At 31.9% G+C, this 25,951-nt stretch overlaps 3 protein-coding genes and 1 long non-coding RNA gene across 7 annotated transcripts; 2 read left to right on the forward strand and 2 right to left on the reverse strand.

Annotated features, from left to right (window-relative positions):
• Positions 1-1,407: 1,407 nt before the first annotated feature.
• LOC103503842 (uncharacterized) lies at positions 1,408-6,315 on the reverse strand. Of its 4 annotated transcripts, none has more exons than XR_007820223.1 (6): positions 5,739-6,315; positions 5,582-5,657; positions 5,065-5,204; positions 3,963-4,410; positions 3,674-3,870; positions 1,408-3,299 (listed from the first exon to the last, which is right to left on the reverse strand). It is a non-coding gene; the product is annotated as an uncharacterized LOC103503842 (long non-coding RNA). The 4 variants fall into 4 exon arrangements; XR_007820224.1 differs by lacking the exon at positions 5,065-5,204 and adding an exon at positions 4,838-4,909 and having other exon boundaries at positions 5,739-6,314; XR_007820222.1 differs by lacking the exon at positions 5,065-5,204 and having other exon boundaries at positions 5,771-6,312.
• On the forward strand, positions 1,893-4,646 carry LOC103503843 (ACT domain-containing protein ACR2). Its single transcript, XM_051083673.1, has 8 exons — positions 1,893-2,026; positions 2,288-2,359; positions 2,450-2,501; positions 2,582-2,696; positions 2,792-2,859; positions 2,952-3,608; positions 3,711-3,815; positions 4,056-4,646. The coding sequence occupies exons 1-8, from the start codon at positions 1,974-1,976 to the stop codon at positions 4,395-4,397; spliced, it is 1,464 nt and encodes a 487-aa protein (XP_050939630.1). The 5' UTR covers positions 1,893-1,973; the 3' UTR covers positions 4,398-4,646.
• Positions 6,316-9,450: 3,135 nt separating the features above from the next.
• Positions 9,451-13,872, reverse strand: LOC103503844 (synaptotagmin-4-like). The gene is made up of 13 exons (XM_008468214.3): positions 13,511-13,872; positions 13,310-13,414; positions 13,133-13,183; positions 12,886-13,006; positions 12,628-12,755; positions 12,353-12,454; positions 12,171-12,245; positions 12,003-12,082; positions 11,763-11,913; positions 11,448-11,678; positions 11,064-11,363; positions 10,701-10,814; positions 9,451-10,011 (listed from the first exon to the last, which is right to left on the reverse strand). The coding sequence occupies exons 1-13, from the start codon at positions 13,613-13,615 to the stop codon at positions 9,865-9,867; spliced, it is 1,710 nt and encodes a 569-aa protein (XP_008466436.2). The 5' UTR covers positions 13,616-13,872; the 3' UTR covers positions 9,451-9,864.
• A 5,971-nt stretch (positions 13,873-19,843) lies between these two features.
• Positions 19,844-24,703, forward strand: LOC103503845 (uncharacterized vacuolar membrane protein YML018C). The gene is made up of 8 exons (XM_008468215.3): positions 19,844-20,340; positions 21,107-21,493; positions 22,265-22,482; positions 22,889-22,956; positions 23,040-23,141; positions 23,672-23,789; positions 23,880-24,015; positions 24,327-24,703. Exons 1-8 carry the CDS (start codon positions 20,260-20,262, stop codon positions 24,387-24,389), a joined length of 1,173 nt encoding a protein of 390 aa, XP_008466437.1. The 5' UTR covers positions 19,844-20,259; the 3' UTR covers positions 24,390-24,703.
• The last annotated feature ends 1,248 nt before the right edge of the window (positions 24,704-25,951 follow it).

Genomic DNA, 25,951 nt, shown 5'->3' on the forward strand with positions numbered 1-25,951 from the left:
AATTAAACTAATCTTTTAATTAATATAAAATACAATATTTGAGAATCAAGATGACTTGAATTCTTACACATTCATGAGAAATGAAACCATCCGATACATAGATAGTTGAAGATTGTCATAATTTTTAAAGCATTTTAAAATCTACCAAAGGTACAATTGATCAATTGTCATGAGATATATTATTACGTAACTCCAATTATTATAAATATTCGAACAAAATATTTAAATTCAGACTTCAAACAAGAGTACAAGCTAAGTTTGGTGCAGGTTAACAATTTTGGATTTTTTCTTAGAGTTAAATTAACATTTTGGTTCATATACTTTGAAGTTTGTTCTATTTTGATTCACATATTTTTAATAAATCTTAAATTTAGTCTCTTGAAACACTGATTTCCATGTAAAGAAATACAATGTAATAATATTTTTAAAATTATACAAAGAGTGGAACTAGATAACAAAAAGTTTTTTCCACAAACTAGGTGTAGATAATGGAAATTAAATTATTATTGAGAGCACATCAACTACGGTTGAATAAACGAAGATATAGAGATTAAGATTGAAGAAACTTGTCAAGATGAACGTCCCCGACTTACACAAACACTATCAAATTTTTTCTTTTCTTCATCTCACACATCAATTCAAGGAAAATTTGTATAAATGATCTATAAATTGGGTAAAAAATGTCAAATGGCCTAGTCTTTTAGGAAATTGTCAAATGACCCTTGATGACGTCAAATTTGATTGAATTACCAAAACATAATTGCAACACCTGAAAAAGCATCTCACTCTCGCCGTTGCCATTCTTTTTCTCAATCACAAGCCACTACTCTTTCATTGTCTCTGGGTCAATATTGTTTTCATTCTCTCTTGTTATTGCTCTTGCTATCTCTATTTTCTCTCTCTCACAAAATTCGAAAGAAAAAGGACCTACGATGACAGTTAAATGTTGTTATAAAAAGATTTTGTGACAGTTATTTGCAGTCATGAAAAATATTTTATGACAATTCTACAAAACTGTCACGAAATATGTTTTTCATAACAGATAATAAATATCACGAATTCTCTCTCATTCTTGGTTTCTTTTGCTCTCTCTCTTCCTTTCTTCTCTCACAAAATCATTCTTTCATTCTTGCTCAGCAGAGTTGGTCGTGTTGAAGTTGTTTGTGTGGACTCGCTGTATCAAAGAAGAAGACAGAGACGCACAGAAGAGAAGAAGACAATGACACACAAAGGAAGAGAAAAAGTGAGAGAGAAAGACGAGCCTGAGAAGAATATATATATATATATATATATATATATATATATATAAAGACAATAGCCTAACTTTAGTCGCCATGACATCAACAAACTTGACATCTTTTTTTAAAGGAACAGGATACTTGCCATTTTGTAACCTTAACATAGGTGTTCTTTCTTTCTTTTTTTTTTTTTTTTTTTCCTTTCTTTCTTTCAATTCTTCCCTAATTCAATATATTTAAAAAAATGAAGGCTAAAGTTTTAGTTTAAACAATAAGAAACAAAGATATGGACAAAGGATAACTATGATTTGACTGACGAGTGACAACATACCATAAAATGCTCATTGCCACAATAAGAAAAGAATGGAGAGAGATTTAAGGAAAGCCAAGAAAACAGAAGGTGGAGAGAGAAAGGTAAAAGAAGAAAAAAAACACATGGGCAAAGTTGAGAAAGAGAGAGAGAAAACAAACCAAAAAAACAGAAAAACAGAAAACAGAAAACGTGTCCTATCAGAGACACAAACACACAAACACTTTTGCTATGTTTCCTAATGAGTTAAGACAAACCACTTCTGTTCCCTTTCAGTTCTAACAAAAAATTTAAGATTTAATTCTTTTCAAAATTTTATATAAAGGGCTTTTGTGTTTTTGTGTGTGATTAATTAGAGGTTAAAAGGAAAGGATCTTAGATTCTTTTCTTTTAATCTCAACCTTAATTAAAATTAAGGTCTGATTATGGATGTAAGCTGGCCATGGCCTACTCCCACATCTTCTCCTACTTTACCTCTGTATGACTTTTCTTTTCCCTTTTTCTTTTCTTTTTCTTCCTATTTTCCTCTCTAATTTCTTCTTTCCTTTTTATCTATTTTTGCATATAAAGCAAAAATTCATCCCTCAATTCATGCATTGCCTTCTAATTATAGCTTTCTTTAGGCCCATTTCCATGGTTGGCACTTGCATTTCCCGTTCTTCTCATCTTTTCCATCTCTCTCTCTTTGTTTGTCTTTCTTTTCTCTTCTGTGAAAAAAAAACTAACAACAATTTTGCAGCATGAAGAATGTTTGTTGGCCATACTTTGATCCTGATTTTGATACTCTTCCTGAGAGGATAAATGGCCCAACGTAAGTATTTAACTTATCCAAATTCCAACAGCTCAATCAATCCTTAATATTGCTTATTTCTTCTTCTTCTTCTTCTTCTTCTTCTTGTAGTTGCAGGGTCTGCATTGACAATGAAAGCATGGAGGATTGCACCATTGTCAAGGTAATAATTAATTTGTGGGTTTGTTTTTCCATTGGCTACTAACTGATGAGATGAATGGATGGGCTTTATTTTTGGTGCAGGTTGATAGCTTGAACAAACAAGGTCTCCTCCTTGAAGTGGTTCAAATTTTAACAGATTTGAACCTTTCAATCTCAAAAAGCTACATTTCTTGTGATGCAGGCTGGTTCATGGATGGTACCCTTCTCATTTTTTTCTCTTTTTCTCCAATTATGAATACTTTTCTTCTTTCCCATTTCTTCCTGAATTTGGGACAACTTTTTTTACTGCAGTTTTTCATGTAAAAGATGAGAATAGCCATAAACTTACCGACCAGAAAGTCATCAACTCGATCCAACAGGCTCGTAAAACGTCCACTCTTCTTTTTGTCTCTTTGTATTTTTTCTTCTTTTTAACATCGACTTGATTTTGCTGCTTTCCATCGACGTGCAGGCCATTGGAACAACCAAAGGACCTGATAACTCGTCCAAAACCAGACGCTATGTTAACAAATTTCTGAATGCTGATAACTCCGGCGAACATACGGCAATTGAAATGACCGGTACCGACCGGCCCGGTCTCTTCTCTGAGATATCTGCTGCATTGGCTGACCTCCATTGCAACGTTGTGGAAGCTCATGCTTGGAGCCATAATGCTCGTTTGGCCTGCATTGCTTACATTTCGGACCAATCTACAGATAGTCCTATTGAGGACCCCCACCGGCTTGCCAACATTGAGGAGCATCTTTCCACTGTTCTCAGGGCGGCGACTGCTCCACCAATTGCCAGTTGGACTCATACCCTGCAACAAGAAGTGAAAATATCAGCCACAATAACAACCAATGTGGAGCGGCGGCTACACCAACTCTTGGTCTCAGTTAAGGATTATGATTGGACCTCTGAATCCATTTCAAAGAGACCTAAAAGAAATGAAGACTGGAGGAAGACAATGGTGAGCATTGAAAGCTGTGATCAGAAAGGATACTCAATTGTCAGCATCGAGTGCAAGGATCGGCCGAGGCTTATGTTTGACACAGTTTGTACTCTTACTGATATGCAATATGTAATCTTTCATGCTTCCATTAGCTCCAAGAAAGATAATGCTTTTCAGGTATCATCAACTACAACCATTTTAATCTAACATTTACAATTGAAAATGTGAGTTATTTTTCTAACCTATCGCTATTGGAAATGGCATGAACTTTTGATGCAGGAGTACTTTATCAGACATGTGAATGGGTACGCCTTGAATTCAGACTATGACAAGCACAGGGTGGTAAAATGCTTAGAGGCAGCCATTGAACGTCGTGTTTGCGAGGTAAATCCCCCTAAACAAAAACTGAAATCAATTCCCTATAATACAGTCAGAGGACCTGCAGATAAACATAAAGTTTAGAAAGTTTAGGAACCAAGTTTTGATTTAACGTAAAGAAAGAAAGGAAAAAAGAAAAGAAAAATCCCTTACAGAGATGGAACTTTAATCTCTACACCACCATCAGGAAGAAGCTGCAAATGTATTGATATTGATGTCTTTTTTAATACAATATTATTTGGTCAGGGAGTGAGGCTGGAGTTATGTGCAAACAACAGGGTGGGATTGCTATCAGACATAACAAGGGTTCTGCGGGAAAATGGGCTGAATGTGGTGAGAGCAGACATAGCAACACAAGGAGAGAAAGCCATTAATGCATTTTATGTCAAAGACATTTCAGGCAAAGAAGTAGATATGGAGATGGTAGAGTCGGTGAAGAAAGAAATTGGCCCTGTTGTACTTCGAGTCAAGAATGAGACGAGCCCTCCATCAACGCCTCAAATTACCAGGTCTCGTTTCTCCTTCAGCGACATGCTCAAGTCTCAGCTCGAGCGACTCTCTCACAACTTCATTGCTATCAGACATTGACTCTGTCTTTCTCCTGGCAATAAGTCAAAGGGATTTCACCAGAAAACAGAAGAACAAGAAAAAGACGGGTCAGTTAGATGTTTATACATGTGTATGATATTGAGTTGACATAGAATTGGCTGTAAATATATGGGGTTTGGCAAAATGTGAAGATTGTGTGGCAGATGTTAGATGCAAATGTGCTGTGGAGTAGAAATTTGGATGCACATTCATAATAATGATGGAAAGAAATGATTCTTTTATGTAGCATTGTGATTTGTTGAACGGAATGGACGGCTTCCATGAGCCTAAACCTCTGAATTTAGAAGAGAAGATTACTGTTCATACATTTGATAAGATCTTTTCTTAATGGGTTTGCTTTCAATCATCAACTAATCTGATGTTCAAACGGCATGAATGAAATTGATAAAGATTTAATCATTTTAGTTTCCAAAAATAACCTGATTATAGAAGAACAAAAATGATCACTGCAGAAGAATGGTCACAACACGTGAATCTAGATACCAGGGTCCCTGCAAACATACATCACTTATATGCAGTTCATTTCATAATTCTCTCATCTCAGTGATGGTTTCGACATACAGTGGCAAAAGGAGTACATGGAAAACATTTTGGAGTAACAATTCAATGAAACAAAATGAGATCGAATTTTATAAGAAACTACTACCAATGGTGAGATACTGCATTCCGTATCCTAGCGAACATCTAAGTTTCTGATTGACTCACAGCAATATTCTGGAACCAATTCTCCAACATGTCCTAATTTCGAAGAATCCACGAGGTTTAGAAACTCTGTTCATTAATTTCCTGACATAACCAAAACGAAAGGGTCCTATATCCATTCAGTCTCAAAAGATTATCTCTTCGTATCTTCAATTCAATGTAGTCCATATGCTTACTTCGCTTTGAGAAAAGAAAATCAACCACAATACAAAAAAAAAAAAAAAAAAACTAGCCGTAGAAGAACAGTTCCAGTCCACAAATATTCATTCGATCATATGAAATAAGTCGTCAGAAGGATTCACACTACTCCGATTTCATCTATTATTCTTTCAGAAACACAAGTGCATTCGTCCACCGCAGCAAGAGTTAAATCGTACATATCGTAGTCAATCATATTGTAAAATTTCAATCGACGAACACTGAAGTATAGAATAAACAAAGAAGAGATGTAGAAAACAGACCTGCTTCTTCTTTCGGGCCAAAATCCAAATCCTCCAGCCTCGTGTTCCTCTCCTGCGGACTCCGCATAGCCGCAGCCTAAATCGACGAGAAGAAGAATTTACATTAAAAAACCTCCTCTAAACAACCAAAAGAAGAACAGTAATCAAACTTTCGTACTCGAATCCAAGAGCGATGGAGATCGGTCTCACCGAAACCAGCAATAACCTCCTTCGAGTAGGACTGAAATGCCCTCTCTCCCTCAGCAGAAGCAACGCTTTGCATCGGAGGCCCAACGTCAAGTATGGCCTCCAAGTAACTGTTCACCGAATCATTTCCCGCCATTACCGATGCCGCGCTATTGAACAATAATGATCCACGAAAAGCTATATAGTAGAGGAAATTGTAGTGGACTACACAGGTGCATTATAGTGAATAAAACAAAAGAGAAACATAGATTCGGTGACGGTTACGAGGCGAATATGGTTCGGGCTGTATTCACCGCCGGAACATCTGTCAGTTGATTTGATTTGTTGAAAGAAATCGACTACAACGACAAGAATTTCGCAATAGCGTCGCGGCGTCGGAAGAATTTGGTAATTCAGTTTCATATTCATAATCTTCTTCTTCTTCTTCCTTACAATATCGGATCGGTTGAATCTTACTTCGTCTTTATTCGTCCTTTTAACGGTTGTTCGAATTCGAAAATTGTGGTATCTAAGGGCTTGATTGTTTTAGGCTCATTGGGTTATTCAAAGGATACAAATTTTGATAATGTATTAATAAAATATAAGAAAATTTTAGATTCACGTTCATATTTTTATATTTAAAAATATCGTAATTATTATTAATGATAAATATAACAAAATATGATAAATAGATCTACATATATTATATATAAAAGAGCATAAACTTTTTTTTTTCAATTTTACTATTTTTATTTTAGTGATCGGGAATTTTGTCAATTTTAAAACTCGTTAAATAAAAATTAAAAAAAAATTGTAAAATCGCATAACTTATATATTTAAAAGCTTCGATGTATATAAACTTTTTTCTCTCTATTATATCCTTGAATTTAGTTCTATTTTCCAAATCACTCTTTAGGTTTACGAGAAATTTATTTTTAATTTTATTTTTTTTATAATTATAAAAGGCACACCCTCTCCTACTGCTTTTTGAATTAATCCTAAGTTTAGTGGAATTAAAGTACGCACAATGTGAAAAATTGAATTCAAATGATTTTTCATTGATCCACTACTTTTTAATTAATTATACTTAAGTTTAGTGTAATTAAAGTATATGATGTGAAGAGTTGGAATGGAAATGGTTTTTCATTTACATTTTAGAAATTAGTTACAAATTAAATATCTAATTTTAATTAACAATACAAATTTAAAGTTGAAAAGTTTTAACATTTTTTTTCTACTCCGTAGAAGGCTTCCTTAATTTTTTTTCTTACCTTGTTATTGAGAAATTTGGATCCATCCAATGAATTGTGTAATGGAATAAAATTGGTATGTCGATCATTTAGCAAAAATATTATACATGGTGAAATAGCAATGAGTGATCAAGTAAGAAAACAAATTTTTTCTTCAACGAATACCATTAAGGCCACCAAATGACAATGAATATCCATTCAAGTTCAAGAGAAAACAATTCCTCCTTCATTCATGTTTTGCAACGACAATTAATAAAGCATAAGGACAAACAATTTCTAATGTTAGAATATATGATGCGCTTTCTCACAGACAACTTTATGTTGCACTATCAGGAGGAATTTCAATGAAGACAATAGAAGTTTGGATCAAGTTCACAAGTGATAATAAGTTACTTTTAAATTATAAAAAAAATATTGTTTATAAAAATCATTTTTTTTTAATATATGCAAGTCTTATCTTTAAATTCTTATATTTTAATCTAATTATTGTAACCTTTTCCCATGTATATCTAATTCTATTATATTTTCAATTTCATACCTTTAAATTTAGTACAAGCTAAACATATACATGCAATGTTTACTATAATCTAAAGTTACGCATTATACGTGTCATGTACATGTCTTTTACTAATTATTTAATATATATACGACATGATACTTTGTTACGTTTGTAAATAAGTAGACTTATTTCTAAAAAGTTATTTTAAATTTTGTATAAATTATGAAAAAAAACAACTTTTTCAAAATTTATAGTGATTTCATACTTAAAATTTTAAAATATGGAATTATACTATATTTTGGAAGTTATTGTAATTAAATAACAAAAATGTTAGAAAATATTTACAAAATATAGCTGATGGACATTGAAGAAGCTTATTAGTGTTTATCATTGATAGAATAACAAAATTTTTATTATATTTTTGTAAATATTTTAATTCATTTTGCTTTGCAATTATCAAAAATAAAAAGTAGTATTTTAGGTCGTAGACTTAATTCATTTTTCTTTTTAAATTTAAAAAATGTATCATATGACAATGTATTATAAATCATATATATGAGACATAATAATTATAATTATACGAAATATTTAATATAAAACATCCTCGTAATTTTTGAGATGGTCCTATGAAGGAACACAAGGAGAAAATTTGTTTCCATTTTGCCTTTTCATCTTATAGTGTTTCATACTTTGTCTTTCGTTATAATTAAATGATTCGAGAGGGTTATAAGTAAATTTGTGTATTATTTGGTTAATTATTGTGATTCATACATATATAAAGAAATATCCCAATCGAACGATGAATATAATTTTGACAAACACACCTTTTAACTCATTACAACTAGTTAAAAATATCTTTGTGTATAAGTATGTGATCAAGATCATATATGCATGCATTCTTTTAGTATTTAGCAATTAGCACATTGTTTATTGCTATTAACTTCTTAGTCTAAATAGCTGAGCTTTGTTCATTAACAAAAATTGATAAGATCAAAACTATGAAATTAAAGTTTTCATTGATGATTATCAGAGACTACATAATATAATCATTTTAGTTGTGGGGTAATCTCTTGATTTTCAACTCCTCGTAACATTTCATCGTTTACTATATTTTTTCTTGTCTTTGTGTACCTAATATCTATCATAAGTGTTTTTTTATTTAAAGATCATTCATAACTTTAAGGCTATGCCATCTTAAGATGGTATTAAGAACGACTCTAAATTATATCATAGTATTTTAGATGTCTAACTTTTGCTTGAGGTTATATTCTCAAAATCACCATTTCACTTTCAACTACATGATATTCATAATACATTATTACATGTACATCTCAAGTCATTGAAAATTTAATATTTATAGACATACATACTTAGTAGCAATAGAAGTCTCATATTGGTTATAATGGGATGACCAATGTCCAACGTGAGGATTGGTATTAACTTAACGGGAAATATTAACCCGCAATGTGCATTGTCAATCAATTTTTTTACACTTTCATTTTAAGATGAGGTTATACATTCACTTAATTGAAATATCCATCTTTGGAATGAAGATCTAACTCAGTTTAAAAAGTATATTTAAATGAAAAAAAATAAAAAAAGAAAATCACAATTTTGAATTCTAAATATATAGGAATACATTCTCCAAACTATACGAATCAAATTATAATTTAACCGAATGAAAAGTATTTTAAACACATGAAAAGTCATTCGTAATACATATTATATGGTTAAACCATTATTCTAAACCTATAGATTTAGAGAACGTCAATATATTTGAATTCAACCAAGGCATCTGTAACTTGGACTAATAATAGGTGCCACCTTGATTGTGGTTCATCAAATTTTCGTCAACAAACAATTTCTATGACAATTCATAAAGAGATGGTTGGGATATAAAATTATGAAATGTTGGAGTTGTGAACTGACGAGGCCCACGGTGAAAGGAGTTGATAGAATAGAAAATGTGTAATACTTAGGTGTGTCCTAAAATGGAGTTCATGAGGATTACTTCCATATAAAATTGATGTTTTTTTAGCGATCATACAAAGAGTAAATTTCACAACATACTTCTGCTTCTCAACTCCTCAACCAACATTCAATAAACTAAACTACAGAAGAGATAAAAGAATGAAAATAGTGACACATTAAAACATAAAAACGCTAATCTATTTAAACACAACCAACGAATAAAAGAATTGGCTTTTGGTCAGAAATGATGAATTCCCACCCGACTTTGTATTTTTAATCAATTAACTAAAACAAGTACCTAAGTAAGATGATGAAGTCGAGGCGCTGCAGCTTTCTGTTCATCGATCAAAGAATGTTAATCTTGAAGAAGTGAGAAGATTCTTTTCCTTTTTGTTCGTCTAAGTATCTCGGAATATTGGCTGAGCTGCCCACTTGAGATGAAGAAAAATCCGTCCTGATTTGGCTCCTTCCAATGGAAAACTATCCTGAATTTCCCCTTCCAATATTGCTCTGGTCAACGTCATTATGACCCTCCCCAGTTTATCCTATATACAAATATTAAACAAAGTGTTCAATGATCAAATATACTCTCGTCCGCCAACAACTTGAGTTTTTGGATTTATTCGCAGTTAAGTATGGGTATCCAAGCAAGAGATATGTTTGTTTGATATTAAAAGATTATTAGATTTAGTTGTAATTTAATATGGTAACATAAAAAAGGGTGGAATATTATTTCCTATTTGACGGGTGCAATATTATTTCCTAATTCGTACTAAAAACAAGAAAATACCACACAAGAGTGGTAAACCTAAATGGGGGTGGGAAGTAGGATTCAAACCGCTTACCTTTAAAGTTTTTGACAAGTACTAAGTGGTGGCGAGTAGGAACTAGTTAATAGGGAAGTATTATTTGTAGGGTAACCCATCTTTATTCATCCCCTCTCATCATTCATACAAAAAATAAAAAAGAGAAGTTGTCAAATGACAAATTATGGTTGAACAATTTAGTGGGATGCACAAAAATAGATGTTGTCGGGATGTACTTAAATATATTTTATTGGGTAAAATTTAAATGTTTTCGAGTTGCTCAATCACGTCTTCAATAATTTATATGTTGGGTTTTATGAATCAAAGTAATACTGAAACCAATATAAAAATGCCTAGGCTTCAATTTTTTTCTCCACCCAAGTTAGACAAAATTCTACAGTTTAATTGTTTGAGATGGAGAAGATTACCTTTCCAAAAGTGTCATGATCCCAGACCTCTATCATCAGCATATCATGTAATGCATCCTCCACCAGAAAGTCGAACGTTTGATTCCAGACAGGATTCACGGTGTCATGTACAACCTGGCGAAACCATCCAATGGTGAGCTTTTAAAGTTTGATATTTCAATATTGATGAGGTAATATCATCAAGGAAATAGTAACAATGATAATCACTAACAATTAACTTGAAGGTTTATTAACGACAAGAGTAATATGAAATGAAGGATTAGTATGAAGGTAATAAAAAAAAGTTGTAAAAAGACATGCTGCAAACTAGTGTGTGCGTGTGTATATAATTTCATTCTTTCAATATAAAACTGAGAACTTCACCCTGGTTTTAACTTTGGTCTCGGATTTCTTCATAGTGAGAACAACGTAAGGGTCGGCTTTCCCCATGAAATCTACAGCAGGCAAATCTTCAGCAGCTATTACTGTTACAGATAGCACTCCTCTTACAATCGTATCCCTCTTCTTCGGGGAGCTTTGTTTTCCAGAATCTGCATCTTCGGCTCCATTCGGAGCCATCTTTAGAGCCTTCTCCACTGAGGTCAATGCATAATCTGGGTTAAATGGGTTTATGTAGAGGCTCTGATCAGTGCCAAATGGATAGTAAAGAAGCTCCAAATGCACCTGTGTACAAGCATAAAAGTTAAGTAGATTACTATGTTTAGTACAACCCAAATTAAGTTGGAAGCCATGTCATGGATTTCTGACCTGACCCCTGTATTTGTTATCTCTTTGTATCTCCAAATCTTTGACCAGCTTCAACCAAACATCCTTCACTTTACCGGGCTCGAGATCCTTTAATGCTACTTGAGCACAGCCAATTAGTTCAGAGGCCTGAACTCCTTCATCGTCGAAAACTCTTATAGTCAAGTGCTGAGTAGATGCATCTTCAACAATAAAATCAAAGTGCTCGTTCCATATGGGATTCAGTTGATTATTCTGACAGGAAACAACAAAAGGAAAACTTATTTTAGTTCAGCCATTAAAAACTGAAAACAAAATGAAAAAGAAAAACTGTCTTACAATGGTTTTACTTGTTTTCATTCTCTCTTTCAATGGCCGTACAAACAGCACAGCATAAGGATCCGACTTTCCTATAATGTCTTTATTGGTTAATTCCTTTGCCTGCACGAGCTTCACTTCTAATGTTCCAACAGGTTTCACCTCTAGATCGCTATAAATAATAAATATATGACTACGGGCATGACAATGTTTGGTGATTGATCATTAAGTAAATCTTCATCTTCTGGTTGTTTAACAAACCTGTAATCTCCTGCTAGGATGGGCACAATCTGCCGAACTGGCCACGTTATAGTACCTTCAATAGCATCTCTGATTGTTTCCTGGAATAGAAGAGTCCATGAGTTTGGCTTACACAGCAGAAATTTGTTGTGCCACATGAGCCAGAAAAATCAAACAGGTCTGATTTACCTCAATAGCATCAGAAACCCCAGGAATTGATGATATGTCTCCTCCAATAATCTTAAGTTTAAAATCAAGATTTTTCTGTCATTCAAACCATAGATAATGGTGGTGCATTAGTGTCCAGTCACAAGTGTACTATTCAAAAAGTCTCTACAGAAGTATATAATTATCTTCATCCCTTAACTTACCTTTTTCCTTAGAGAATAACACACTGCTCCAAAGCAAGGAAACTCATCAACCAATGGCTTGAACATTAATCTGAAAAGCCCTGTGAATGCAACATCTTTTACCTAAATAAATAAGGAAATAAGAGAAGAGATTGGTGAGGAAGAAGAAGCTACGTAACTGCTTTTAAACATGCATGAATTCATTTAATCTATTTCTCATTATTGAATACATACTCACAAATAAGAATTTCTATTAAACAAAATTTCACCATAAAAAATAGGAAACTCTTTATTACCTGTACTGGTAAAGAAACGCCGAGTTTAGTTTTGATGTCAAGAACAATGTTTGGATTACCATCCCATTGCATCTCCAACTCCAAAGTTATTCCATTGGTATCTGGCTCATCTTCAAGTACAGCAATTCCTACAGAATAGAACGCCTTTCTTGCATTGGTATAAATGAATTCACATTGTTTTAATTTAGAAGTTCGTGACAACTAGTAATAAATATGGTTTATATCTGCAATGATTTGATTATCAAACCGATATAATACCTGTAAGATTTGGAGCGACAGAACCCAAGGTCAACTTTGAGAATTTCAAAGAAGATAATATCATCGGTCGAAATTGTTCTAGAACCGGCTCCACATTGCTCCTTATCAGCTCTGATGCTGCCTAAATAAATTGCCATCCCGTAGAATGCCAGAATATAATAACAAAAGGAAAAAAAGACGAATCGACTCGAGAATCAACACCATAGTCTAATGAGTTAAGCATCAAAGAAGTGCAGATTTGGATTACCGCATCAACATATGGCCAGATTTTATCAAGCTGAAGATTAAGCCAAGTTAACTGCAAATTACATATCACAAAGAAATTACAACTCGAAATCCTGAAATCAATCCTTCTCCACGTCCAGACAGTAGCATCAATTGAGATCTTCTAATCTATCAAGTAAAAAGCAGAAAACGAACGAACCTTCTGTCGCTGCGTAAATACAACCCACGACGGGTAAAATTCCTTGGGAAGAATTTTCCTCGAATCCTGCGCTGTCATCCTAGCAAATGCCGCAATAGTCGTAGCCTAAATCACGAAAAAAAAAAAGAACAAGAACGGAGCATTGCATTGCATCAAACGAAGAGCAAGGCGGAAGAAATAAAATGCAAAAGGAATATATACCAAATCGGAGCGATGTTTGGCGCGAACATTCCCGGCGCGAGCAAGAGCGATAATAAGCAGGACTCCAACAACAACGCCGATGAAGATACCGGAGAAGAACGACATGAGGGAAGATTCGAAGAGAGAGGTGAGAAAATCAAAGGCAAAGGAAAGAGGAGAAGAAGAAGAGAAAGAAGCTAGTAGGTAAGGTGTGGAACGGCGAAAGACATTTCGGGACGGGAAGGCAATGGAGAAATGAAAGAAGAGGAGAAAGTGTGAGTGAAGATTTGTTCCATGAATGAAATTTGCAGGTCGTGGAAGGAAGAAGAAGAAGAAGAAGAAGAAGAATTAGTTCTTTTCTTTGGTTTGGCGTCTCTTTCTACGTACAGTGAGATCGGATTTTCTTCGTTCTCCAGAGGAGAGTTTGAGGTTCCACGTTAACGGTTGCATTTTCGTGCCACGTGGGCTCTCCTAATGATTTCCGGCTTCTGCGGGGTCCACGTCGTCTCTTCTTATAACTAAAAAAGAAAAAGAAAACAGTTAGTTTGAGAGGATTACAGGGGTGGCAACAGTTGGATTTGGTTTGGTTTGGTTTCAATTTGGTTTTAGATTTCTTTAAACCAAGTTGAACCAAATTTTTTAGTTTCATTGACATTGAGTATTCGATTTGGTTTGGTTCGGTTTTAAGAAACGGTTCGATTTTTTAAGTTCTAATAGCCACTCTAGAAGATTAGATAAAGTAAAATTATAGGTGATAATTCTATACAATATATAGATTAATGGAAATGTCGAGATTTTAATTGTAAAGTCGATGAAATTTTAGAAAATTTTAAAAAATATGTGTAGTTAGTTAATGAAATTTGATTGTGACTTACTTAGACTATAATTAACTATTTTAATCCTCACTCACGTCTATAATGCAAGACAATACTTAGATATCCATTACAAATGTATATATAAATGTCGATACGAGAGCATAATTACAATATAATATGAAATTTATAAATATCTTTTTATGTAAAAATGATTTAAAATTATGAAAGTTTATATGGTAAAAGAAAAAGAAAAGCTCATATATATCTATTCAATTTTAGCAGTGAAATGATGTAAAAATTTAATCAATAAAGTTTGAATGAAGTTAAAAAGTAAATACAGGTTTTTTCAAATACAAATTCTTTAAAAATGAAAGCTTTTAGTTGAAAATTAATTTGAAAATGATAAAATTTGAAAGTAAAAAAGAAAATCCTCAAAACTTCATTCATCATAAAGAAAAATGATTTGTTGTATGAAACTATAGAATTTAGCATAATAATGATGGTAAATTAAAAATTGGTTAACTTAGCTAAAAAAACAAAATAAAAAACTTCTTGAAATTTGTTGAAATATCAAAATCTTGAAATTTTTTTTATTTTATAGGAATATTTTCTTATTTTCGAAGTTTTTAATTTTTTTTTCTAAAATTTTAAATCTCTGGAAATTTCATGGAAATGTTAAACCATAATTGTAGAAAAAAATTTGGATGTAAAATAGAATTTATTTTATGTTGACATATTATATTATAGGTTTTTATTTGATTTTTATTTTGAGGATTTTAAAATTTGTGATTCTTTAAAGCGTACATGCGTCGAATTTATTATTAATTTCTTCATTTAGTTTTTCTTTGATTAGTATATTGCCTATTATTATTATTATTGTTGTTGTTGTTTTTTATTTTTAAAATTTGTCAAAGGTCAAAGCTTAACGTGAGTTTGAGAAAAATTTATAACTCCCAAGGAAATATGCAAAGATGACCTAAAATGAGAGCCTTTGTTTAAAATATATGAAAAATCACATTTTACTTTATATCATGTGGTATAAAATTATTATTTAACTCTAAATGCCCTTCTTCTCCTTGGCAACATTTTTCTTGTTTCGTTATTTTTTTTTTTTTGTCTTTTTTGTCTTTATTCTAAGTGTCCTTTCATTTTTTTTTTCTTCTTTTTATTGTGTTTCATTAAGTACTGAGCATCGGATAACAATCATACAACATAAATAAAGCGTAAAGATTAAGTATGGAGCGTCGAGCATCGAGTATCTATTATATAATATAGAACATATAACATAAAACATAGAACATAAAGCATCAAAAATCTAGTGGTGTTCTCAATTGCAAGCGAGTGAGTGATTTTGAGGAACGATTTGGTAAATTCACACAATCACTCAAGCATAAGACTACTCTTCATCTACTTTTCAAATTTTTGTCATTTTTAATTTGGACCTCAAAATGGAGGCCATTTGTACAAATCACTCATAGCTCCTCTCACTTTAGACTCATTTCATGTTGATTTTATTTTGGAGTAGATCATTTATAGAAATGGTTTAAAATAAGACTATATCCTAATTATATAGTAAAAAAACTAAAATATTTACAAATGTTTCTAATGATTTTGGATCAAATGGTATTAATTGACATTAAAATATGATACAATAAAGAAGAAACATATTATAGAGCTAAAAATGACAAATAAAGACCGAAGTGAGCCTAGGACAAGGGGTTGGTTTGCCAGTAACCTAGGGTGAGGTTAATTTCTTGTTAAATGTCCTATGGCATGTTCTACGCACGTCTGACCCAAAGTAACATTTTAAGTCCAACATATAGTTTGAGGAAGACCCTTGGTTGAGGTCGATCCTAACCAAACACAAAATCGGACAAGCTCTTTTGGAAATACTAAAGAACATCTTATGTCAACTTTATCTATAAATACATCATTATTATAACTTCATATGAAGTAACTTGAGTCTGACTCTTAAATTCTTTATAATCTCCACACACTCTTTCATTCTCTAGTCTAAGTTTTGAGTTTTGTTTCATCTTATATTTAAATTTCAAAATGTAATGATTTTAATTATTAATGAGTTTCATTTTAGTTTAATTCTTAAATTTCAAAATATTACAATTTTATTAGTGAGGTCTGAGATTTGTTCATTTTGGTAGAGTTTTAAGATTTTTATCCACCTTTTTTCACTAAATACTCATTTTTAGTATTCGAAGTTAATGTTAAATTGATTTAAAATAATTATGAAGTAAAATTTTTAAATCAAATTTAATAGTGATAAAAAAAATAATGAAACCTAATTATTATAATTATTTTTAAATGAATTAATAGACATTGATTGAAAGTGAATATTTAGTGAAAAATCAAGATTAAATGTATAAATCTAGAAGCCTTAGGAACCATATTGAAAGAAAACTTGAATGTTAAGATTAAAGTTGCATTTAAAAAACCTATGAACTAAATAGAAACCATATTAAAAACTATATGACTAAACTCGATTTTCAAACCTAGCGAGTCAAATGGAAATTAACTAGGCTCAAAACTTAAAGACTATAATATATATTTTTCTCATTATTAAATAAGTAGGCACGTCGTGTTTTTTTTTTTTTTTAGTCAGAAGTTCGATCTTCCCATCCTACGTATTATAGAAAAAATATTTCTTTTTCTTTTATTAATTTCCGAGATAAATTTAAAGGATAACTCACCAAAGGTAGCATAGTTCCTCTCATATTCAATATGCGTTTGCACAATTAAAAGGGGTTGTGGTTCCAATCCTTACATCTCTATTGTTCTTTTAAACAAAATTTACTTACAAATATCCTTTTTAATGTTTATTTTTCCAACTTGAATATCATTAATTAAAATTTTCCCTCTAAATAGTAATAATAAATAAAAATAAATAAATAACTATTTTTAAATATATAATAAAATGAATCAAATATTTAAAAAATATATCAAAATATCATTAATTATCTATAATGGACCACGATAAAATGTTTTTGAAAGTTTTGTCATTTAAAATAAAATTTTATAATATAAGTAAATAAATTACCATATAAATGTTTCTTTTGGTGTAATGGTAAATAATTTTTTAAAAATTTTATTTAGTAGTTATAGTGTTGTAAAAATTATTTTAAAGGATAAATCTCCTAAAAATAATTACAAATATAGCAAAATATTACGATATACAATGATAGATTTTGATAAGTTACTTTCTATATCTACTTGTGTCATAATAACGGGAATGAATTAAAAATATATATTTTTTAAAAAATGTATTTTTATTTAAACATGTTTTTCTAAAAACTCATCGAAAGAAAAGCACGTATGTGTTTGACAATTTTATTTTTTCAAATGTGTTTTTAGGCAAAAATTTGTTTGATTTGTAATAGAGTAAAAGATTTATATATACATAAAATTTATCTGTTGATATTTTGATAGAAGTTCAATAACGATCATCAAGAATGGTGGTTTGAGGTGGTCGGAGACATTCACCGTAAAATGATAATCAGAAGTTGGTGACAATGGTCATTGGAAGTCAAACAATGACAATAACAAAAAAAAATAGTCGTTGACAGTTGACCGATAACAAACATAAAAAAACGATCGACAAAAGTTGACCGGTAACTGTTATCATAAAACAATTGACAAAAATAAGCCGACAACGGTCACAAAAAAAAAAGACCAACTTAGGGATATTAACCATTAAACATCCAAAATTTGTTTTTCTAAAAGTTGGTTTTAGGTGAACCACATTATTCTATAAATTCATTCTTTCAAAGTTTATTTTAGGTGGTTGTCAAACACATGATATTTTTTCCTAAACAACTTATTTCTTAATTTAATCACTTAAGAATTCAATCGAAACACACCCTAAATATAGACACTATAGTCTATCACAATCTATTTCAATTAGTTTGTAATATTTGTAAATATTTTAGTTTATTTTGTTAAATTTGAAAACAACCATTTAAGTTCGACACAAAATTAATGATCGAGATCAATGCTATTTAATTAGGGTATATGTTTCATAACTCTTAGTTAAATGTTCAAATTATTTTTTCTTTAGACGACAAACTATATATATAGATTTGAGTATAACAATTGTTGGACATTGAGAACCTCCCGATTTAAGATAGAAGATGATGACAACTAGCTGAACTAAGTTCATGCAATTATATATATATATATATATATATATATTTAGTTATAATAGAGGCAGAGGGTTGTTAACCTACATTATTTACAACTACTCTTAACTTTCAATACATAAGAATATTAGGGTTAAATCCTAAAACCACCGATATAGCGCAAATTAAATTAGTTGGAATGTTTTGCTCAACTTGTAAATTATTGTACTTGACACTTTTTAATTAAAGTAGTATTAAAACTCCACATAGAATGCAAAATTAGTTGATGATAATTTGAGTTGGTAGAATGTGATTAAAAATTGATGGAATTTTTATAATACAATTATTGAGCTCTTAATTAATTTAATATATATATATATATAGAAATCTATATTTATATAGATAGGGATACACTTCTAGTCTAAATAAATATTATTCTATTTATAATTTTTTAAAATATAAATTATCATATATGACAATATATGTTTTGAATTTAATTACTATACTTATAACTACCTCTATATACATTGATCAACCCAAAAAGATGATATGGAAATAACGTCGAGTAGGAAAGTTTGAAATCATACATGTTACCATTATATATATTTATTTAAAGTATGTTTTACTTCTTTCTTTCATTTTATTATTATTTGATGGAGGATTCCAAAACTATCAATTAGGTTCATTCTATATATATATATAGTTTTTTATAACTTATTTTTAAAAAACATTTGTTGAGAGTTTAAATTGATTTATTTATTAATAGAAAGTCGCAAAATATTTACATAAATGGTAAAATACCACTATGTTGGAAAATTTTTGCTATCTTGTGTACTTATTTTTCCTTTTTTTTTTTTTGACAAATTTCAATATATTAGGAACAAGTTGATATATTGAGATTTGAGTCTATTTTTTTCTATTACCCATAATACAAGATTTCAACGAGTAGTCAAACAAAAAAAAAGGAATTAAAGAAAATAGTCAAATAAATTTAAAGTGAAATTAAATCGTAAAAAAAAACGTTAACTTTTTTAGTTTACCATTTGCTATTACAATTTACCTTTCTTAATAAATAGAAAAAGATTTATATCCATTTGATAAAGACTTCACTTATAAATTTGACCCACTAACTTAAAAATAATACTTATATTTTTCTCAATTGATCTAATATGTTATACCTTACTTACACTTACACTTGATTTCTCAATTAAATTTCAATTAAACATGTAAAATTAAAGATATTTGCATAAGATTGAAAAATTAGACAATTTAAGCTTTGGGGTTATTTAGAATAATTACAATTTTATGAAACTAAAACGACTAAATTCGAAAATTTATTAGACAGGAAAATTAGAGTGAGATAAAAATATATATGTTTTTGGATTTATATTTTAATACCAAATAAAGAAAAAAAGACGAAGAGCGAGAAACGCGGAATTCAATGATCATCGGTTTTTTGGTGCTGACGAAATAGCAATTAAAGAACGGGACAGGTTGGAAGGACGGCGAAGGAGCAAGCGAAGAGAAGAGGGGGAGGGATAGACGGGAAGTAACCACCACACCCATAGCTTTAATTCTTCGTATCTCTGCGTTTCTCTTCATTAACAATCTACCCATTGCAATATAACCTGAACCAACACCAATCTTCAAGCACCCATTGTTCTTTCTCACCAACCCATTCACTTTCCCCCTTCCTAGATCCGTTTTTTTCACGTTTTCCCATTGCCCACCACTGAATTTGAAGCGACCTTTGAGATCTGGAAGAACATCGTCGATCCCTTTTCGAATTCTGTGATTTTTCTATCTGGGTTTTGTGTTTTTCGTGATGGGTTGGAGGTATAAGGCTGGTTTGTTCCTCATAGTGACTGTTGTTATTATATGGGTTACCTCAGCCGAAGTGACCCAGGTTTGTGTTCATCCCTTTTGTTTTTGTACTCGACTTTAAAGTGCAAGATCTTGAGTTGTTTGTAGCTGTATCCGTTGTGAACTTCCTCTTTTGGGAGCTTGTTGGGTAGTTGGGATTTTGGAATACGAACAGGTTTTATTTGTGTATTTTATATGCTTGCTTAAATGTAGGTGCTATTTGGGTTTTTAGCTTGGAACTCTGTTCTGCATTTTCTTTTGAAATTTTGTGTTTCTGAAGTATTTGGAGCTTGTTTGCAGAATGGTCTGTTTTTGGGTTTTGGTTTTCTCTTTACTCTGTTTTGACTTTAGAAATTTTGATTGAATTTGAGCTGGGATTCTTCGGATTTTGGTTGCTAGGTTAGAATTATCTTAGTCAGTGAAACTAGTTTCGTGTAGCTAAGAGACTTGGACATGTTTTCAGAGGTCTTGTTGACCTTTTTTAGAGATCCAGGAATCAGGATACTTCAGAGGTCTTGATATTCTCTGCTAGGCCTTCCATTCAAAGCTGATAACTTATTGTCGGTGGACAACTAACTTTTTAAGGAGCAATCTTGTATGTTTATTTTAAATAGTTCATCAGTGTTTTTTCACCCTACTGATAGTTCACTAGTATTTCTATTTCCATGGTGACATTTGTTTAGAAGGCATGGAGCAGCAGTTCAATGTTTCTTAACTTCTTCAACTTTTGTTATTACCATGTTTTCAGGCTAGGGTCAAGTCTTTACTTTTGTTTGTTTTCTTATTTTTTTGTGTCCTTTTCATCGCAGGACATATTTACTGCTTATAAGCAGCCTTTTGCAATAACATATCTCGGAGCTTCTCTCATGGTAGTTTACCTCCCAATAGCATTCCTTAAGGATTGGTTTTGTAATTTGGTAAAACGCCACTCTTCTAAAAGTGGTAAAAATGCAGAAAGCTTCAGTGAGACCTGTGCTCTAAAACAAAGTGGAGCCGAGACAAACTTGGATGTGGAACTTCAGGGAAATTTCACTAGAAAAGACAGTGATGCTGATTTTTCAACTCATGCTGAAGAAAGCCCCCTTGTTTCTAGAAATAAAGATGATCCATATATATTGAAACAAGAGAAGGAGCTTACTAACAAGGAAATTGCCACATATGGATTCTACATTGCGCCCATCTGGTTTGTAACCGAGGCAAGTTAGCGCACTCTTTGGTTCTTTTTATTTGGTTCACTGAACTTCTATCCAGTCGAATGGTTGGGACCCTAAACAAACTATTGACTTCTTTTAATAAGAAATATTTTTGTGAATGAAGGTGTTTGAAGCGTTTTAGTTGATTCAAAAGCTTCTCAAGCATATTTGATAAAAAAAAATTCTCAATCATAAGTTTGATAGGATTTCAAGTGTTCTTGCACAAACATTGACCTATCTTTTTAATTTTTGTGAGAACTTCTAATTTTTGGGTTTCTAATTTGCTAGTTAGACTTCTAATACACTACCAAATGAAATGTTCTCAATCCCATTCTAGAAATACGGGCTCAAGATCTTGGTCGCTGGTCAAAGATAATCAAATTTGGTGTTCAATTCACATAGCATCGTGTGAAGCTCGAATACCGCTGAGATATGCTCACTTTGATGTTATATTTGGGCTTTATGTAAATGATTTCATAGATAGTTGCTTCGCTTTAGATATTTTTCTCTTAGCATGGTTCCATGTATGAAGATTGTACTCACTGGTTGTAGTTTGAGGAAAGTTGGATGATGTAGTTAATCTCAAATTAACATGGGATCAGATTAATCTGGAAATGGGCCATGTGGATACATTGACATTAATCATTCATAATGAACGGCCTTTATGTTTCTCTCATTTGCATTCTTAATGTGTAAATCTCTGTCATCACATTTGTAATGTATAGATCTCTAAGAACTCTCAATCGCAGTTCCTAATACTTTATCCTTTTGCAGTATCTTTCAAATGCTGCACTTGCCCGGACAAGTGTTGCCAGTACAACAGTTTTATCCTCTACTTCTGGACTTTTTACTCTGTTTATTGGTGCTGCCCTTGGCCAAGATTCATTAAATATGGTTAAAGTCGTTGCTGTCTTCGTTAGTATGGCTGGTGTCATTATGACAACTCTTGGTAAAACCTGGGCTTCCGATGAGTCACAACTAACTGCTTCTGAGTATGTACCCAATCTTTCTTTCATATAATTGTCTTATCACTCAAAATTACTTTTCTCTGGAAATATATAGCTACAGTCTATTGATATAATATCTGCCTTTGTTAGTAAAGCTAGGGCGCCAAATTATATATACCAACCTTTGTATTTTCGCTATTGCATGAGAAATTATTGGTAAAACAAAACCAAAACATGAAAAAATTTGTATGCTTTTACCAAAGAAGTTAATCCATCCTCATAACCCAACACACAAATCTTACCTATAATAATCATTGAAAAAAATACTTGGTAGTGGGGTCAAGCTACAGCCTCCGTTATCAATAACTCTGGATATCTCATTTGTAAAGGATGTGTTAGCCGGCTATGTAAGGAATTTGTGCCATCCCTGATTGCCAATTTTCTGGTGCAGTAATGAACACTCCCTCATTGGAGATCTCTTTGGTTTACTCTCAGCTGTTTCATATGGGCTATTTACTGGTAATAAATCTGTATAATTATGGCTATTTTTTAAATCGTTGTATAACTGTTTATTTGACTAGTTTCTTTCATTTCTCCTGTAGTGCTTCTTAAAAAGTTTGCTGGTGAAGAAGGAGAGAGGGTTGATGTGCAAAAATTGTTTGGATACATTGGTCTTTTCACACTTATTACACTTTGGTGGTTAGGTAAGCAAAGTTATTGATATTCTTGCTTGCAATCTGTTAAACAGAGTGCATAAGTTTTCTCATGTTTCTCGTTAGTTGTTTCTTTCACTATGCTCCACTGCATATGATGAAAGAATTGGATCTGGAAAGATTCCTTTACCATTTTTTAAATGCTGGTTCATGAGACTGGGATTTAGTTTTTATATGAGAAGTTGCGCATTTTACCTATATGGGTGGCAGGTGGCCTGGTGCCTCCAATGTTGGGTGATATTAAGCTCATTTTCTGCCTGTAGCTGGCGGGTCGGTTAATTTAGTTTAGTCTTCAATTAGTTAATTCTATCTTTGACTGTTATTTGTGCAGAAAAGTTCTTTAAATAAATAATTGTTCTCTGTGTGAAAGTCACTTCCGTAAATATTAATGAAAAACATATATTATCCTATTGGGACAAACATTGTATCTTTAGAACATTAGAGCACTTTGATTTGAGACATTGTGTTCAGCGAGGCTCTCCTTCATTCATTTCTTTTTTCTTATTTCAATTTTGTTTCAGTTTGGCCATTGACAGCCTTGGGAATAGAACCCAAGTTTTCGATTCCTCACTCTCTTAGGACAGAGGAAGTAGTTCTTGCTAATGGATTTATTGGAAGCGTACTTTCCGATTACTTCTGGTATGTCAAATCAAGTTAAGCCTACCAAGGTGTTGTGTTCTATTCACTTGTCACCATTCCTCCTCACACATCCTTTTCTTTTGTACCCAGGGCACTCTGTGTCGTGTGGACTACGCCGCTGGTGGCAACATTGGGCATGTCGCTCACCATCCCACTTGCAATGTTGGCTGACATGTTCCTCCATGGTCGTCACTACTCAGCAGTTTACATGCTTGGCTCGACTCAGGTAACTACCAATAGATTAACAGTTGTAAATATTTGAAGAGCTTCAAGTGCTATAGAATGGCTATATTTGAGTCATGCCATGATATCTTGATCACTTATAGTAGAAAGGCAAAAACCACCACAACAAACTTGAAGAAACCTTTGCAATCAATCCACATCATTATTATTTGGTAATTGGAGTTTGGAAAAGACACAAATCACTTGAACTAAAAGAATTGTTACAATCAAACCTTTGAACAATAGGGGTTTAATCTTCTCTGTACCAGATCGACGTCATGTAGAGACGGGTAATTGTATACTTTTGGTTTACAGGTGTTTGCAGGATTTGTAATTGCCAATCTTTCAGACTGGTTCTCAAAGAAGCTGGGGTTGTAACATTTGATGATAATCTTCATTTTGGCATTCTTAACATGGCAAAGTAAAATTCTTTCATGAGGATATTTTCTCTCCTTCATCAATTGAATTGTAATGTAAATTTCTGATGGAAACCTGTAAAATCTGCAATTTTGAGTAAAGAAAATATCATTTGCATAAACCATAGATGATTGGGTTTTACTTTTGTTTTACCACTGGTTGTGTAAATTAAGTCGAAAGTCAGGTTCGTTTGGGTCTTATTTGGATATTGAGCCCTTTATGTAATAAGAACATTTATTTTTGTTTAAATGAAAAGTTAAATCATTAATTCTCCATATTTTTCTTTCCTAAATTTGTTGAGTTTATTGTAGTCTTGAAAGTTAAGAAAAACAAGTGCTACTTGTCCTAAATCCTAACTCGAGCAATCACTTGAGAATTTGGGAATGCTTTCGAGTCGCAATGTGCATATCTTATAGGATTATGCCATAAAATTTAAATTATGCAGGGTTAGGAACAATTTTATTACTTTAATAACTTTTTACGCATCTATTACATTTCCTAAGGTCGTAGGTTCGATCACTCTTATGAGATGTGTTCTTGCACCTCACAAAAAGTTGCAAGCGTTAAAAGTATGGTTAAGATAAATACTTCGTAATTAGAAAATAAAACCGAAAAGAAGTTACTTCACTAGTTTTCTGTTGAAGATCTAAAACCCAACAAATTTTGGTTTCTCGAGCTCTCTAACTCATTCCTTGTTTACAAATAAAAGCAAGATGGAAAGTGAGTGATAAAAAAATGATGAGGATGTTGGGATTTTGTGAGTTTAACTCTGTATTTTGAAATTCTTAATGAATGTGAATGCAGATGAAAATCACTGAATCACTATAATCAGCTCATTCTTGTGTTCTTGCTTGAAAAATTCTTCTCTATTGTTATATTTGCAAGTGTACAGATCTAGATTTAATTTTCTTTCCTCACCAGTCTTAGAGTAAATACACAAACACTTTTTTTTGATATGTTTTTAATGTGACTTGTACTATAAATTAAGTGGAAGAAAAGCAAAGTGTACTAAAAATGAGCAAAAAAAGTCACATGGGACAGAAATTTTCTTGATCCACAACACCACCCTTTTCAATAACAAAAAGAAATTATTTTTTTAATAGATAAAAGTTCATTTTGTTTCTATTTTGGAGTTGTGATCAATTAAGTCAATGAACGTTAAAATATATTTAATAAGTTACTTGTAATTTAGAATTATCTAATAAATCTACTACGCTTTTTAATACAAAGTTACCACAATTTTGTTAATGCAATTTTGTTCTTCCACTTTTCTATGTAAAGGATTTAGATCCTCTTAGTGTACTTCCAATTGTATGGTTGGGTTGTCTTTAGCCAATGAGGATAAAATGATGTTTGTATTTATAATAGATAATGCTTTTCTTTTTCATGCATACGTAGTACAAAAGAATCGTGTACAACTTTTTTTTGGATAAAGGTTGTACTCGTACATGATCTATGAATAATTGTTATTGAAAAAGTGAATGTTCATCGGATGTGAATATAGTTGATTATGAAGTTAATAG

This window comes from Cucumis melo, chromosome 4, assembly GCF_025177605.1.
Source record: "Cucumis melo cultivar AY chromosome 4, USDA_Cmelo_AY_1.0, whole genome shotgun sequence".
Taxonomy (NCBI): Eukaryota; Viridiplantae; Streptophyta; class Magnoliopsida; order Cucurbitales; family Cucurbitaceae; genus Cucumis; species Cucumis melo.

Excerpts from the sequence above, each read along its gene's own strand:
- LOC103503843 (XM_051083673.1), top strand. The coding sequence starts at position 1,974 with ATGGATGTAAGCTGGCCATGGCCTACTCCCACATCTTCTCCTACTTTA. Across the intron at positions 2,860-2,951 it reads TCATCAACTCGATCCAACAG|GCCATTGGAACAACCAAAGG; the intron begins GCTCGTAAAACG and ends ATCGACGTGCAG. Across the intron at positions 3,609-3,710 it reads AGAAAGATAATGCTTTTCAG|GAGTACTTTATCAGACATGT; the intron begins GTATCATCAACT and ends CTTTTGATGCAG.
- LOC103503844 (XM_008468214.3), bottom strand. The coding sequence starts at position 13,615 with ATGTCGTTCTTCTCCGGTATCTTCATCGGCGTTGTTGTTGGAGTCCTG. Across the intron at positions 13,184-13,309 it reads TATTTACGCAGCGACAGAAG|TTAACTTGGCTTAATCTTCA; the intron begins GTTCGTTCGTTT and ends TGTAATTTGCAG. Across the intron at positions 12,083-12,170 it reads GGGTTTCTGATGCTATTGAG|GAAACAATCAGAGATGCTAT; the intron begins GTAAATCAGACC and ends CTTCTATTCCAG.
- LOC103503845 (XM_008468215.3), top strand. The coding sequence starts at position 20,260 with ATGGGTTGGAGGTATAAGGCTGGTTTGTTCCTCATAGTGACTGTTGTT. Across the intron at positions 23,790-23,879 it reads GTACTTTCCGATTACTTCTG|GGCACTCTGTGTCGTGTGGA; the intron begins GTATGTCAAATC and ends TTTTGTACCCAG. Across the intron at positions 24,016-24,326 it reads ACATGCTTGGCTCGACTCAG|GTGTTTGCAGGATTTGTAAT; the intron begins GTAACTACCAAT and ends TTTGGTTTACAG.